Source organism: Pezoporus wallicus, unplaced genomic scaffold, assembly GCF_028554395.1.
Source record: "Pezoporus wallicus isolate ANWC-B61680 ecotype Strahan unplaced genomic scaffold, APGP_CSIRO_Pwel_v1 contig_2132, whole genome shotgun sequence".
In the NCBI taxonomy this organism is placed as follows: Eukaryota; Metazoa; Chordata; class Aves; order Psittaciformes; family Psittacidae; genus Pezoporus; species Pezoporus wallicus.
The window spans coordinates 1360313-1373619 of NW_026637551.1; the positions used below are offsets into that span (position 1 = coordinate 1360313).

Sequence of the window (13307 nt, forward strand, 5' to 3'; positions counted from 1 at the left end):
TAATGTCTATTTTTTTTTTGAGCTATTAAAAAAAACCTGAGGGTTGACATCTATGCTGATTTTATTTTCTTGTTGGAAATACCAGCTATTTAAATGTCAACAGTAGAAATATTAATAACAGAAGTACTACAACTGATGGTAGTGGTGATTGCCAGGGAGGAGCTGGACAAAAGCACAAAATAAAATTTATAGAGTTATCTTCTTGTATCACTTTTCAATGTGTGCATGGGGTTGTACTTTTGTAAATCAGTTCCAGATGGAGGTCAGGATTACTCCATTTATCAGGATAAAGCTTTTTTATTTTGTAATAGGCTGACATTAATTGAATCATCACTGCCATAGAATTCATTTCATTGTGGATTCAGTGATGCCTTGACTTTTTGTGTAGGTATTTAACACTGTCATTAACTTACTGTTATGCATTTTAACATCTACATTGCACACTAAATACTTCAGCAAGAAGTTACTTCCTATAAATATTCTGGATCACCAGGAGCACACTTTTTTAGGAAAAGGTGTATGTTCCCAAGGGATCAATTGAATGTTGAAGTCTCCGGGGAAAAAAAAAAAATAAATATTAGAACATTCATAGCTTACTTGATTACATAGATTTGCTTGGGTAAGTAACAAAATAAAGGCAGGTGATAGAAAAATATTTCAGAAGCCAAAATTTGAAGTAAACCATTCAACAATGTGAGATTTGTGGTAACCTCAAAAAGCAGGTAGCATTTATATCTTAGTAACGAATAGCTTCCATCGGTTGGGGGGTATGAGAACAAAGACTTCCCTTTTGTGTGTTACCAAGACAACATAATCTGGCATAAGAGTGGAATGAATCAAGGGTTGTTATGCATGCTGGTCCGTGTTTCATGTATCTGCAAGTTCTTCAACCACTTACAGAATACATTGTGTTTCTTTTATACCCAGTTCTTCCCTGTTTCATTTCTCATTTCATGGAGTAGTGGAGAGGTCTGTTAAAGCCCTACCTATTATTCATCTTGGTCTTCAACCTGGTGCTCACAATGCAACAGAAGGTACAGAACATGCACGACCCTAGGGCAAGCTCCATTCTAACATGGCTGGCAATCCTAGCATTCAGAAATCTACTGTTACGATTGAATGTTTTGAAGTAGTTATGGAATCTGAAGAACTGCATCTTCAGAAGAACATAGTGAAGCACACAGGAGCTGGCAACATTGTACTGTTTCTAAATAAAGTGAAGGTACAGCCAAGGAATTGGTGTGTCAGGGAGGACAAAAGACTGCTTTGTTCTATTTCTGTCTTCCCAGTCTAACTCTCCTGTTAGGAAAGTATCCTCACTGCAAATGGATAGCTTCAGGAATTCATGCTGTGAATAACGTGAAACAGTTTGAGAGTAGTAATATTGCTATTTTCCACTGGGTCTGAATCCCAGGGCTTGTTGTTCTTTTTCTGGGGAGTTGTGCAGCACAACCAAAGTAAGACTTATTTGAATGAACTCATCCTCAAGAGCAGCATTCAGCTCAGGGCAACAGCAGTGCACAGCAAATACATTCAGTCGAGCAAGTCTCTTACCGTTCTCTGCAAGCCCGAGCAGCAGTGTTCCAGGTGACCTTCTGATTCACTACCAGCAAGTAGCAGCTGCCCTTGTGATGGCTCCATCCAGGGGGACATTTCTTCGTGCTTACCTCCTAAAATAAAAGAAGTAAAAGGCAAAACAGACTCCTGCTCACAGCAATTAGGTCTGTGCACAATAATGAGGCTGAAAGATAGAGATGCTGCTTGTGGCCTCCCCAGAGTTAAGTTGAAGATGAACTTTGCTATATGTCAATAATGCTACAGCATTGATTGAAAGATGTGAAGAAATAAATGGCTGCCAGGGGAGCCTACAATTTATAACGAGTAGCTTTAAAAGTGACTTGATATTTCAGTTCCAAAACCCTCTTAAGAGACCAAATTAGTTTGGACACCATTTTCTGTCTCCTGCAGTCTGTGTAGGCAACGCACAGACATTATGTGCAGACAACATCTTATGTTGTGGAATGGATGTGGAAATGGATGGAAAAGGATACCCAAGTGAGCTAATTTTACTAACTCCCTTGCTCTGTCACAGACTTCATTCACTCACTGTCTCATCTACATCCCCACAAGCACCAAGGCATCACTGCTCATGTGTCTTGCACAGGGGCACCTATGGATGACAGAAAGGAAAGGCAATCAAACCCTTATCAGGTTTCTGGGAATCTTTTTTTCTGGGAATGGCAAACCTGACTCTGGACAATTCTTTTATTCACTATGCAAGTCAATAGTTGTTACACTTAGGTCCTTTGCTTGAAAGTCTCACTCATTGTAGACTCCATCTAGATGCATAGTTATGGTGGCATTTTTACCTTGCTTTGGGAATTCCAGAATTGCCATATTATCCCATCACACTGAAATAACTTTTGAGTGCTTTCTTCATAATGCAAGAGCCCCTTTAAATCTTCTGTACAGGCCTTTGGGAAAGAGTAGAAGTCCTGGAAAGAGAGATGTCATTTGAACAGTTGAAGGAGAAAATTACGGAAAAGAAGCTACTTGAAACAGATTAAATAGGTTTTATGTTAAACTTTATGCTGAATTGTTAATTTATCTGTGTATTGGTTAGACTCAGCTTTGGAGTGGGAAAGGTTAGGCTGCAGATCTGAGAAGTGTTAAAGCATTTTGGAAAACAGCATGTCTGAAAGCAGATGGTGAAAATGCCTATGAAACAAAAGGTTTCGTACCTGATGTCTTGAGCTTGGTCCAGATGCCAGTTCTGCCTTATCAGCTTGTGGGATTTCTGTGCTCCTAGAGGAGATGACATTTATCTGTGACTGTGCTTGGTTAATTACTGACACTTGAGATTTCTTGTTTGCTTTAGCTGATGAGGTGTCATCCTCTATTTTGAGTGATACCATCCCGTGATGCTTTGTTTCACAATATTACACACACAAAGAGAACAGGAGAGGGAAAAGCAAAGGTTAGCACATATAAGCAACTCTAAAACAAACCAAAACAAAATAATAATTAAAAGATAATTATAATAGAAATTGTTGCAAATCAAGGGAAAGTGATACCACAAAAAAAAAAAAAATAATGGTGCAAAGGAAAATAAAGTATGGGTCATAGTGAATTATTAAGAAAGAAATATTCTGGAAAGAACAGAATCAGAAAGAAATCATAGAAATCTCTGAAAAGTATTCCTAATACTCTTACTTTGAAAACCACGTCAGTTCCATTTCTAAATACAGATGAAGGATGAACCTGAAAACAGTAGAATAGCAGAATGAGATGGGCATATTCATGTATTATAGAAACAGAAAGACTTTATACGAGATTTACTACAAGATCTAGGTCACAGTTCATGCAGCACGTATCTTGGCTTTAGTTCTTTCTCTCTCAGAATGGAACCTGATCAACTCTGAAAACAGCCATTAAAAGTCACCTATTAGGAATGTGTTTATAAACAGATTTCACTAACCTTTAAGATTACAGTAGTGGAATGTTACTAAACCAGCTAGTTAAAGCAATATAATTTAAGCAGGAAAATCAATAGGCAAGTTTTAAGTAACAGTTTCCTGTTTAAGCTAGCAGTATTTTCAGCTCTAATACTTCAGGACCAGATGCACATCTTCTGTACATTTTCCTGACTCTACTGACTTGGGGCAGTCAACATGACTTCACCAAGGGGAAATCGTGCTTGACCAATCTCTTAGCCTTTTATGAGGAAATAACACGGCGGATGGATGATGGCAGAGCGGTGGATGTGGTCTACCTTGACTTCAGCAAAGCATTTGACACAGTCTCCCACAGCATCCTCACAGATAAATTGAGGAAGTGTGGACTGGATGATCAGGTAGTGAGGTGGACTGCGAACTGGCTGAAGGAGAGAAGCCAGAGAGTTGTAGTCTATGGGGCTGAGTCTAGTTGGAGGCCTGTAACTAGTGGAGTGCCTCAAGGGTCAGTACTGGGACCGGTATTATTTAATATATTCATCAACGATTTAGATGAGGGAATTGAGTGTACTATCAGCAAGTTTGCTGATGACACTAAGCTGGGAGGAGTGGCTGACACGCCAGAAGGCTGTGCTGCCATCCAGCGAGACCTGGACAGGCTGGAGAGTTGGGCAGGGAGTAACTTGATGAAATAGAACAAGGGAAAGTGTAGAGTCCTGCATCTGGGCAGGAACAACCCCAGGTTCCAGGATAGGTTGGGAAACGACCTGTTAGAGAGCAGTGTAGGGCAGAGGGACCTGGGGGGTCCTAGTGGACGACAGGATGACCATGAGCCAACACTGTGCCCTTGCGGCTAAGAAGGCCAATGGCATCCTGGGGTGTATTAGAAGGGGGGTGGTTAGTAGGTCGAGAGAGGTCCTCCTTCCCCTCTACTCTGCCCTGGTGAGACCGCATCTGGAATATTGTGTCCAGTTCTGGGCCCCTCAGTTCAAGAAGAACAGGGAGCTGCTGGAGAGAGTCCAGCGCAGGGCAACGAAGATGATTAAGGGAGTGGAGCATCTCCCTTATGAGGAAAGACTGAGGGAGCTGGGTCTCTATAGTTTGGAGAAGAGGAGACTGAGGGGTGACCTTATAAGTGTCTATAAATATATAAAGGGGGAGTGTCACGAGGATGGAGCCAGGCTCTACTCAGTGGCAATGATAGGACAAGGGGTAATGGGTACAAACTGGAACACAAGAGGTTCTACTTAAACTTCAGAAGAAACTTCTCAGTGAGGGTGACAGAACACTGGAACAGGCTGCCCAGGGAGGTTGTGGAGTCTCCTTCCCTGGAGACATTCAAATCTCGCCTGGACACATTCCTGTGTAACATTATCTAGGTGTTCCTGCTCGGGCAGGTGAATTGGACTAGATGATCTTTTGAGGTCCCTTCCAATCTCTGGCATACTGTGTGTGTAACTGTGTAACTTCTTTCTTCTATCTGATCCATAATTTAGACAAGATTAGAAACTGTGTAATTGCTGAAGTTGCCTGGTGCATGTTTCTTCCCCCGACTCTGTTTTTATTCTCTTGCATACATGGATCATCAAAATTATGATTTTTATTATTATTAATAATATTATTATATTTTTATCTCACAGTATTTTTAAACACCTCTCACTTATGACTCAGAGAAAATTCAGGTAGCTTATGGTTATTATACAGTCAATTAGGATGACTACAAAAAGCACTAAATGAAGATGTCACATCCCAATTAATTTACAAATCAGTCCATCACTGCATTACAGAAATGTCTTACTATTCTGCCATTTCCAGTCACTCTCAGCCTGGTCCTTTTCTGATTCACCAAGCTGTGTTCCTGCTGTGGGTCCCCTCCATTCTCTCTTATCCTTTTTGAAGGAAGCAGTGGGATCCTTTCCAAGGGAGCATTGCCAGGCCTGGGAAGTGATGAAGAGCCCGAGGAAACTGGAAACAGTGTGCCTTTCCCCCAGTAGTCATGCTTGCTTTGGCCAGAAGAATGGGAATAGCTGCACTGACCTGAAAGCATAAAAAATGGCAGATGGTCAGTTCTAACTGCATGAGCAGATAACTGGTCACGTTGACATGGGCACATAAACAGCTTGTCATTAAAAGTTGGATGATTCTTTCACTTGGTGTAGTTGATTTGTTGTTCATTCAGTCATCCTTATTTGTGGGGTTTGCTATGACTATGACTGCAACTACTACCTGTATATGTGTTTTTATGCATAATGTGTTTATCTACAGATCAGAATTTCAGTCAAACATCTGCTGAAATTACCTGTTTTCATGCACAGATTGGGGTTTGGAGTACTAGGATTCTGATCATGGATAGCCAGGTGTGTTTGGCTAATGTCAGTGGTACTTCTGTCACACCCAGATAACTTTCCAGTGTCCAGAAATCCAGGACACTATTGTTCCTACAAACGAATTACATGAATTAACTCCTGATTTACATTATGATGTTATAAAGAAAATAGGTCTGAAATTTTAAAAGGATTTTTTGTAAACTGAAGCCTAATTCATTGCAACACAAGTATTTAAAATATTGTTTCACTAAGGACCAGAGTTAAAAAAATTCTTGTGCTTTCAGAGGACTCTGCTGCCTTGCTAGCTATTTCAAGCTTTCTACAGTTGCTTGTTTTTCAGTGTGATTTTAGGAACACCACATTTGATGACTGAGAAACAGCATAATAGTGCAGGCACAAAAGCCTGAACTGTGATGATCACTGCTGTGTGCTTTAATGTTGTGGACTCTGTTTGTTAAGCATTAGAAAATGTATTGCTAAGAGCTGGGTTTAGTTGTTAGGATCTTTTTTGAGAGGAAAATAAATCTTTTTTTAGAGGCGTGCAACATTAACCATTGAACAATAACAGGGAAAAAATTCTAATGGACCTAAAAACATTATTCCCATTTTAATAAATGGGAACTGAACTCATGTTGTTATGAAAAGTGGTTTTTTTTCTTGCACCCTTCTCATTTTGTACTTACTGCTTACTGCACGCTGTGTTTCCTAAGAGGATGCATATGACTGTGTGAGAGAATAAAGAATCTGCAACTGTCAAGCCTGTTTTCCCGAAAAGAAATTAAGCATTTTGATCTGAAGGTGAGTGTTAGGAACTACTTATGGTTGAAAATAAGTAGCTACTCAGCCAAGATTGTCCCACCTTCTTAATGATGAAGATCAAAAGAGAATACCTCCTTTTGAGTCCAAAATTTTCACTACAGCTTTTGTCTGGGTGCCAAGAACAGCATTCACAGGGGAGTTTAGAACTACTTCAAAGACTTCATCATCTTCCTCTAATCCGTCATAGGTAATTGCTATATTCCATGTCTTGGTTGACATTCCTAATAGAAATAAACATTTTAATTACTCTTTAAGTGTTATTTCAATCAATCAGGGTGTCAGAGGAATATATTAATTTAACATGTCTGCAGCTAGAATGGAGTAGCTGGTGTATGCTATCATGCTCTTACCAACTGACTGGACTCCTGCTGTTCTCCCAAGTAACATTAAGTTCAAATATTTTCCTGAACAAATTCAAGTTCAAGTGCACATACTGTAACAAAAAATTGCTGCAGATGTGCAAAATGACATTACAATGCATAGATTTGGGACTTCCATTTCAATTTCTAGGAGAAAATCATATGGTTTTTATCTTGAAAGATCTATTCTAGAGACTATTTAAAATACTTGCAAATGGATCAAAGACTCTCTTAGATTGAGGTACAACTTTTGAGGCAGATTTTATACTTGGTTACAAAACTTTTGCTGCGTTGCTTGCCTTTATTGCATAACTTCAGGCTTGTATTATGGAAATGATCTTTTCAAGATAAAGGACGAGGCTAGTTATTAACCCAAAAGGCTAAAATTTGTTCAGGAAAGGTCAGAGGCAGCAGGACAGAAACAGACCTCAACATACCCATTGCTGTCAACAAAACTTCTTGGGAACTATTTCTGCATCACAAAGTCAGCACTGACATCCAAAATTAGTATCAAAGGTACATGTGCAACATTGTAAAAATAAATCTCTACATCCTTATGACACTGCCTAAGCTCTATTTCCTTCGTCTTTTCCAGTATGAATCTTCTAGCTAAGAGAAGCCGTGTACAGTCCCATATACTTGGTTAGGGTCTTCTGCCCCTTTCCCCTACAGTTTATTGTTTGCAGTCCGATGTGCCTATCAGTCCAGTCAAGAGCACAGCTGAGGGTTGTTTTTAAAGCTTTACTAAGTAATTATAACTATCAAAAACTTGATTTTAGAACTAAGAAACTGATACCTTGAACATAAGAGTTTGGAGGGTGTTTCCCTACAGTTAAGTCTAAATAAAGAGCCACGCAAAAAGGACTGTGTGAGGGAGCTCAGCAGGCTTAAAACTGAGAAGGTGGCCAGAAATGGGAAACAGTGTGTATCTCCTGTCACAATTTCTTTGTAACAATCTTGAGCCATTTTAATTCAGAGTCTGGCAAGCCTGCCTGTGTAGTACATTAGAGGAAAGAATGATGGAATCCTGGGTCAGCACAGTATTAAGGACTTTTAACACTTACCTCTCAGATCTTTCTTCCATCTTCTAATTTAAAGAAAGCAAACAAAAATCTAAGGATAGATAAAAGGGTCTCAGAGAGTGGCTTATTGGTTTCAGAGGTTTCTCGTGTGTTCCACTGGAAATTAGGGCAGATTTTCACCTTTCCACACAGGTTTTTTTGTTTACTGCTGTCTGCTGGGTGTCCTCTCTTATCCACCTCTGAAAAATAACCTGCATTCGCTCATTCTATACCTTTACATAAAATCTCAAGATGGACTGTAGTTGAAGATTTACAAAGTAATCAGATTTGTGATTCAGAACTTAAAGCCACATTTTTTTCTATGGAATAGGCAAGCAAAGCTTGGGTATATATGAATTAACCCATGGGATGCAGTGTTTTTTTTTTCTAAAGTCCCCAGGCTTTGGCTGGAACTGATGTATTGTATTCCCCATATCTGCTTTTCAAATGCAGGTAAGCACTTAGACCAATTTTAATTATCAAGTAGATGTCATTTATTTCAGCCTTTCACACATGATGTATTTTGTCTCCTCTGTAGTCACTGTGACTTTCTGCCACTGAAATCTTACTGCTTACAGTCTTGGGATAACCTCTGCTGACACAGCAGGAAGCATCCTGGGAGGCTTGTGCAGACCCCATTTTATAAACTCAAATCCTGGACTCAGCAAAGGTCAGACTGCTGTTATGATTACAGTGCAAGCAAGATGAAGTCTAACACTTATCAGGTTCCTTTGCATCTTTCTGGTCTTGGATACCTTGTATAACTTAAGTTGTATTCAGTTTTGTCCACATTTAGCCAGCATCCTGCATTTTACCTATTATGCCTGAAATCTTTAAAGCATCTCATGGCTCAGCTTAGGGTGAGTCCTCTGCAGCTTAGCTGTAGGGGGATAAGGAGGCATAATTACAGCAGTTTTGAAACTTTAACTATAATAAGATACTAATTCACAAAGAAAGCCCAGAAAATTCACAAAGAAAGCATTTCCAGAAAATGAAGTGTCTTTGATCGCACTCAGGTCCTCTAGCTACAGAAAGGTAATAGGTTTCACTCTCCAAAATGAGAATTGACACTTTCAAAATCAGTGAATTAACTGTTAAATTATTCATTGCACTGGTTCATACCTGGATCAAACTGAACAAGCTTGGAGGAAGTTACTGTAAAGTCCTGTCCCAGAACAGCAGATACTTCGTTCACCTGAGAAGAGAGCAGACACTGAATGCCATGGTGTGACCAAAACACTGCATTCTGCTGTGTGCTGAAGTTACTGTGTGCCTCTCCGCAGAGTCTATAAAAGACATGCCAACCCATAATACATGTGCTGAGGCTGAAGAAAAGAAGATAAAGGCCTAAAGAATAAACCTTGTGATGTACAACTGTCATTCTGTCCTTACTCACGTTTTAAAACTCCTCATAAAAGACCTGTTCAACTTAAAATTTTGCCTCCTCCTCTTTCAAATAGCTACTTGACAGCATCAGACAACACTGCTGTTTGCCATGCCTGGGGACCCAGCCATACCTGGCTCCTGGACAGGCACATCCTGGTGTCCTGGAAGAGAAGAAGCAGCGTGGCCACATTTGCCTATTTAGCTATTTGTGAGGTTTTGGAAGAAGTTTTTGTACACAGAGCTGACTGGCAGGCCCCAGAGACTCATGGGGATAGTCATGAATCCCTATATACGTAAGTCTGGGGACACCAGTGACTACCTGGATTTTCATAGGGAGAGGACATCAGTTTCCACTGTTGTTCACAGTTCTAGGATCGGTTTCACTGGTCTTTTTAGTCAAGTGACAACCGGAGTAGAGTCACTGGAGTCCATGAAGGACAGGGCAGGATGGTTCCCCATGAAGTCAATAGCAAAATTTCAGTGATTTCAGTGAAAGAAAAATCAAAACTATGTTTCCAATTAAGGCGATCATGCTTAGCAACTGTGAGTTTTAGTATTTTTCTAGCAAGGGGATTTGGTAAAATCCTGGACTTTCCATTTTATGAGGAAAAAACTTTGTGAAGAGTAGTTGCACAAAACCTGGTTTACAAAATTATAACGTGTTGCTTTCAGACTAATTGTTTGGTGTATTTTTTATTTTTTTTTTTCCAAGTAAGACAGAGGCTGTTACTGAATATATAGGGTGTTCCTGGGACTTCTTACTATGCTAATGGCAGTGGGGGGAGAAATGGGGAAGGCTGTCATGACTGTGGAGTTGAAGATCCCATAGCTCCCTGGCTCTTCCAGCCTGAGCAGGGAAATGAGAAGTCCCAAGGCCCCAGGTTGCCCAAAGCCTGGGTTTTAATGTGGCAAATCCTGGAAACCTAGCTTCTGAGCACAGTGCCAGAGGAAAATGCCTGCTCTGTCACAGAAGGTAATCAGAACTGAAACACCACTCCAAAACATTCCAGTTGTGGTTAATCATCATTTCTACTTGAAACTCAGAAAGTTTGTTAGCAATTTTTCAACCATCTGCATAGCAAGGACAATGTTCTGGTAAGTCTGGTTTGAATTGCACAGCCACTTTGCTGATTGCTTAAGTATCTTTTAAGTCCAAGGGAAAATTTAATGGACTGCACTGCTTACTGTCAAGTTTCCAGTTAGGGGTTTGTCTTTTAGCTTTACCTTCACATCCACAAAGGCAGACTCTGCGGAGTGTCCAGCCCTGGTGATTTTCAGAGACACCACTCCCATGGTCTCACACACTTCATATTCAGTCTGTTGCATTTCAATCCGAGACCACCGTAGCTCCAGCCTGCAGGAGAGGAGGGAAAGCCCTTAAGAAGCAAAGCCACCTCCCCTGCTGCCCCCACCCCCTGCTGCCAGGTTCACTGAAGAGCTGTTTCTCTGCTGACTGCTGATTTAGCCAATACACATACTGAGCCTTTGTTTCCAAATCAGCATATTTGTCTGATTTGGCTGATCAGAAATGAGGAGAGACAGCTAACAGATCTTCCACTCAGTCAATAAATCTTCCAGTCAAGTCCTAGTCTACCTCATGCCAAGTCTGAACCTTGTTTCAGATCTAGATGGATGCTGCAGCATCTTTGCAACAGCAAATAGGCCAAGACAAACTATCACTGTTTCTTCCTGGTTCCCTTTAACCCTGTAGTTTTACTTTACTCTCACTCTCCTGTATGTTCTCTGTAATATCTTCTTTTATTCCCACCTTCCTTCATCTATCCTCTATCTCTCCTCCTGTAGCATATAGGTCACACTCTAGGACTTTGCACATTTACCCTACTTGAATTCTCTGTGTACTTCACTCTTCAACCATTGAAGTGGCTGAGTCCAGGTGTCTCATACACTGAATTTAAAATCCTCCTCAGAGGATTGCATGCTGTACAGGATAGCAAATAAAGTTCTTGTGTTTTTAAAAGCTGTGACAAGAATTAGTGAGAGTCAGAGAGAAATGAAGGAGAGCAGAAAGAAAGAAAATGAGCTGTGATACTTACTTACAAAACATTTTTAACTTTCCTAAAACAAACTTCTAGACCTTTCAAGGTAGATGAACTCTAACATCAGTGGAAGTTTCTTCCTGTCCGCCTGTATCCTCTGATACTAATTTTGTGAGAACCCATTTAGAAGCTGATTTGCTTTATTTTTGCGAAAGAGGGTGCATGTACCAGGTGTAGTTCAGCAGCATTCAGATAAAAGCTGGGATTAATTTTTAATAATATCAAACTTGTATTTTGCACCAGTGATCATTAGGTGATAAATTAAAAAAAAAAACAAAACAAAACAAACAAACAAGCAAACAAAAAAAAAACCTACAAACAAAATAACAAAAAACACACAAAAAAAAACAAAAAGTGAACAAACAACAAAAAAATACCTCTCACAAGCTTTTAAACCCAATATTAAAATTACTGTCTTTTCCTTAAAAAAAACAAAATCCCTTTGTTCTGAGATCCAGTGCAGCTAACAGAGAACTTCTACTTCTCTGAAACTCCCATTTTCCATACAAAAGGTGCTTTCTCTTTGCTCTTTCTGTAAAGCTATGTTATGCATTGCTATTTATATACAAGAAGCCACACTTTCCCAAGAGGAATGGCAGTGTTTTGATGGTGGTTTAATATTAGTACATCTGTGAGCCAGCACAGTGCAGCTGGGAAGAGCCTAGGCTGGCTGTGTTCTATGTGTTTGTGTATGGGGACATCTTTTGGCACAGCACATAACTGCCAGAACGCTCTCTCCAGCTCGGCTCTGTTCAATCTAGAGTGCAGGGTAGCACTTTGCAGAGGAGACTGGCCCTTGGAACCAGCTCTCTGATGCTTTTCTCTCACCATGGGTCCTGCTTTGTGAATAGCCACTTTAGCCCAGGAAGCCCAGAATCATAGAACCATAGAGGAGCTGGAAAGGACCTTCAAATAACATCTAGTCCAATTCCCCCATCTTCGACTAGACTAGGTTGCTGAGAAGCACAGTCACATGTATTATTTTTCTCTGTTACTTGTGACTAGATGAAGTGGTTGAACATTCAGCCTTATTTTCAGAAATAAAGAGAAACATTGCCCTTGCTGTAGAGCTACTCTCACTTTGGCCTTAATCCTCAAAGCACAGTTCAGATGACACCCCAGTCTCTAATTTTTGTCCAAGAGGCTTATCATATGTCACATATAAGTTTTGGCAGTGGATGTGTCCCCTCCAACTTCTTTCAGTGCTCTTTTGCAGAACTATGTCTGTCTTAGCTTTTGCTGCTTGAGAGCATTCCCTCCATTGTGATCTCAAGCTTATGAAAAAAGCGCTGCCATCAGCACAGGGCAAGAGTGACCTCCAGCTGCAGGACCATGTACATGAAACAACAGTCCAGTTCTTCAGGACTCAGTGTCTCCCATCTCCAAAGCCCAACTGCCACTTGCAGTAAACTCCATTATGTTTTCCTATGACACCCCAAAGGATCAAGTACTGTGCCCCAGTCTAACCTGGAGCTGGCTCTTTGTATTTCACCTCCCTGAGGGAAGAAACCTTTCTACTCTTCAACAGAACGGCTGTTTGATTCACAGCTACATTCATGCCTGCGTGGCTTCAAGCCTGGCCTGTGTTCATTTGGTGTGGGGAAAGCACACACCACCAAGGGTTGGTCAGAGTTACCTTTGGGGCACTGCTGAGTTTCCACTGGCATCTGTGACTTGAAACTCCAAGTCGTCTGCATTCACTTCCCACAATGGGTTGATGACATAAAGCATGATTTTGCTGTTTAAATCTTTCTGGCTAAAACTTTCCTGAATAAATCCACCTGGGAAAGAAGAGGAACATTCAGGTGAATCAGAAGCCTGTTAATAAGAACCACATAGCTCATAC

The 13307-nt window shown here is 40.5% G+C and overlaps 1 protein-coding gene across 3 annotated transcripts in view; it reads right to left on the reverse strand.

Moving 5' to 3' along the window:
- Positions 1 to 13307, reverse strand: part of FREM1 (FRAS1 related extracellular matrix 1) — a 64275-nt gene that overhangs the window by 5607 nt on the left and 45361 nt on the right. For all 3 annotated transcript variants that reach the window (XM_057406255.1, XM_057406256.1, XM_057406261.1), the window contains 9 exons: positions 13098 to 13242; positions 10629 to 10758; positions 9141 to 9213; positions 6670 to 6819; positions 5251 to 5489; positions 3214 to 3261; positions 2742 to 2924; positions 2370 to 2495; positions 1555 to 1670 (listed from right to left, as the gene is read on the reverse strand). In XM_057406255.1, the coding sequence (XP_057262238.1) occupies positions 1555 to 1670; positions 2370 to 2495; positions 2742 to 2924; positions 3214 to 3261; positions 5251 to 5489; positions 6670 to 6819; positions 9141 to 9213; positions 10629 to 10758; positions 13098 to 13242 (1210 nt within the window). The remainder of the gene's footprint in view (positions 1 to 1554; positions 1671 to 2369; positions 2496 to 2741; positions 2925 to 3213; positions 3262 to 5250; positions 5490 to 6669; positions 6820 to 9140; positions 9214 to 10628; positions 10759 to 13097; positions 13243 to 13307) is intronic.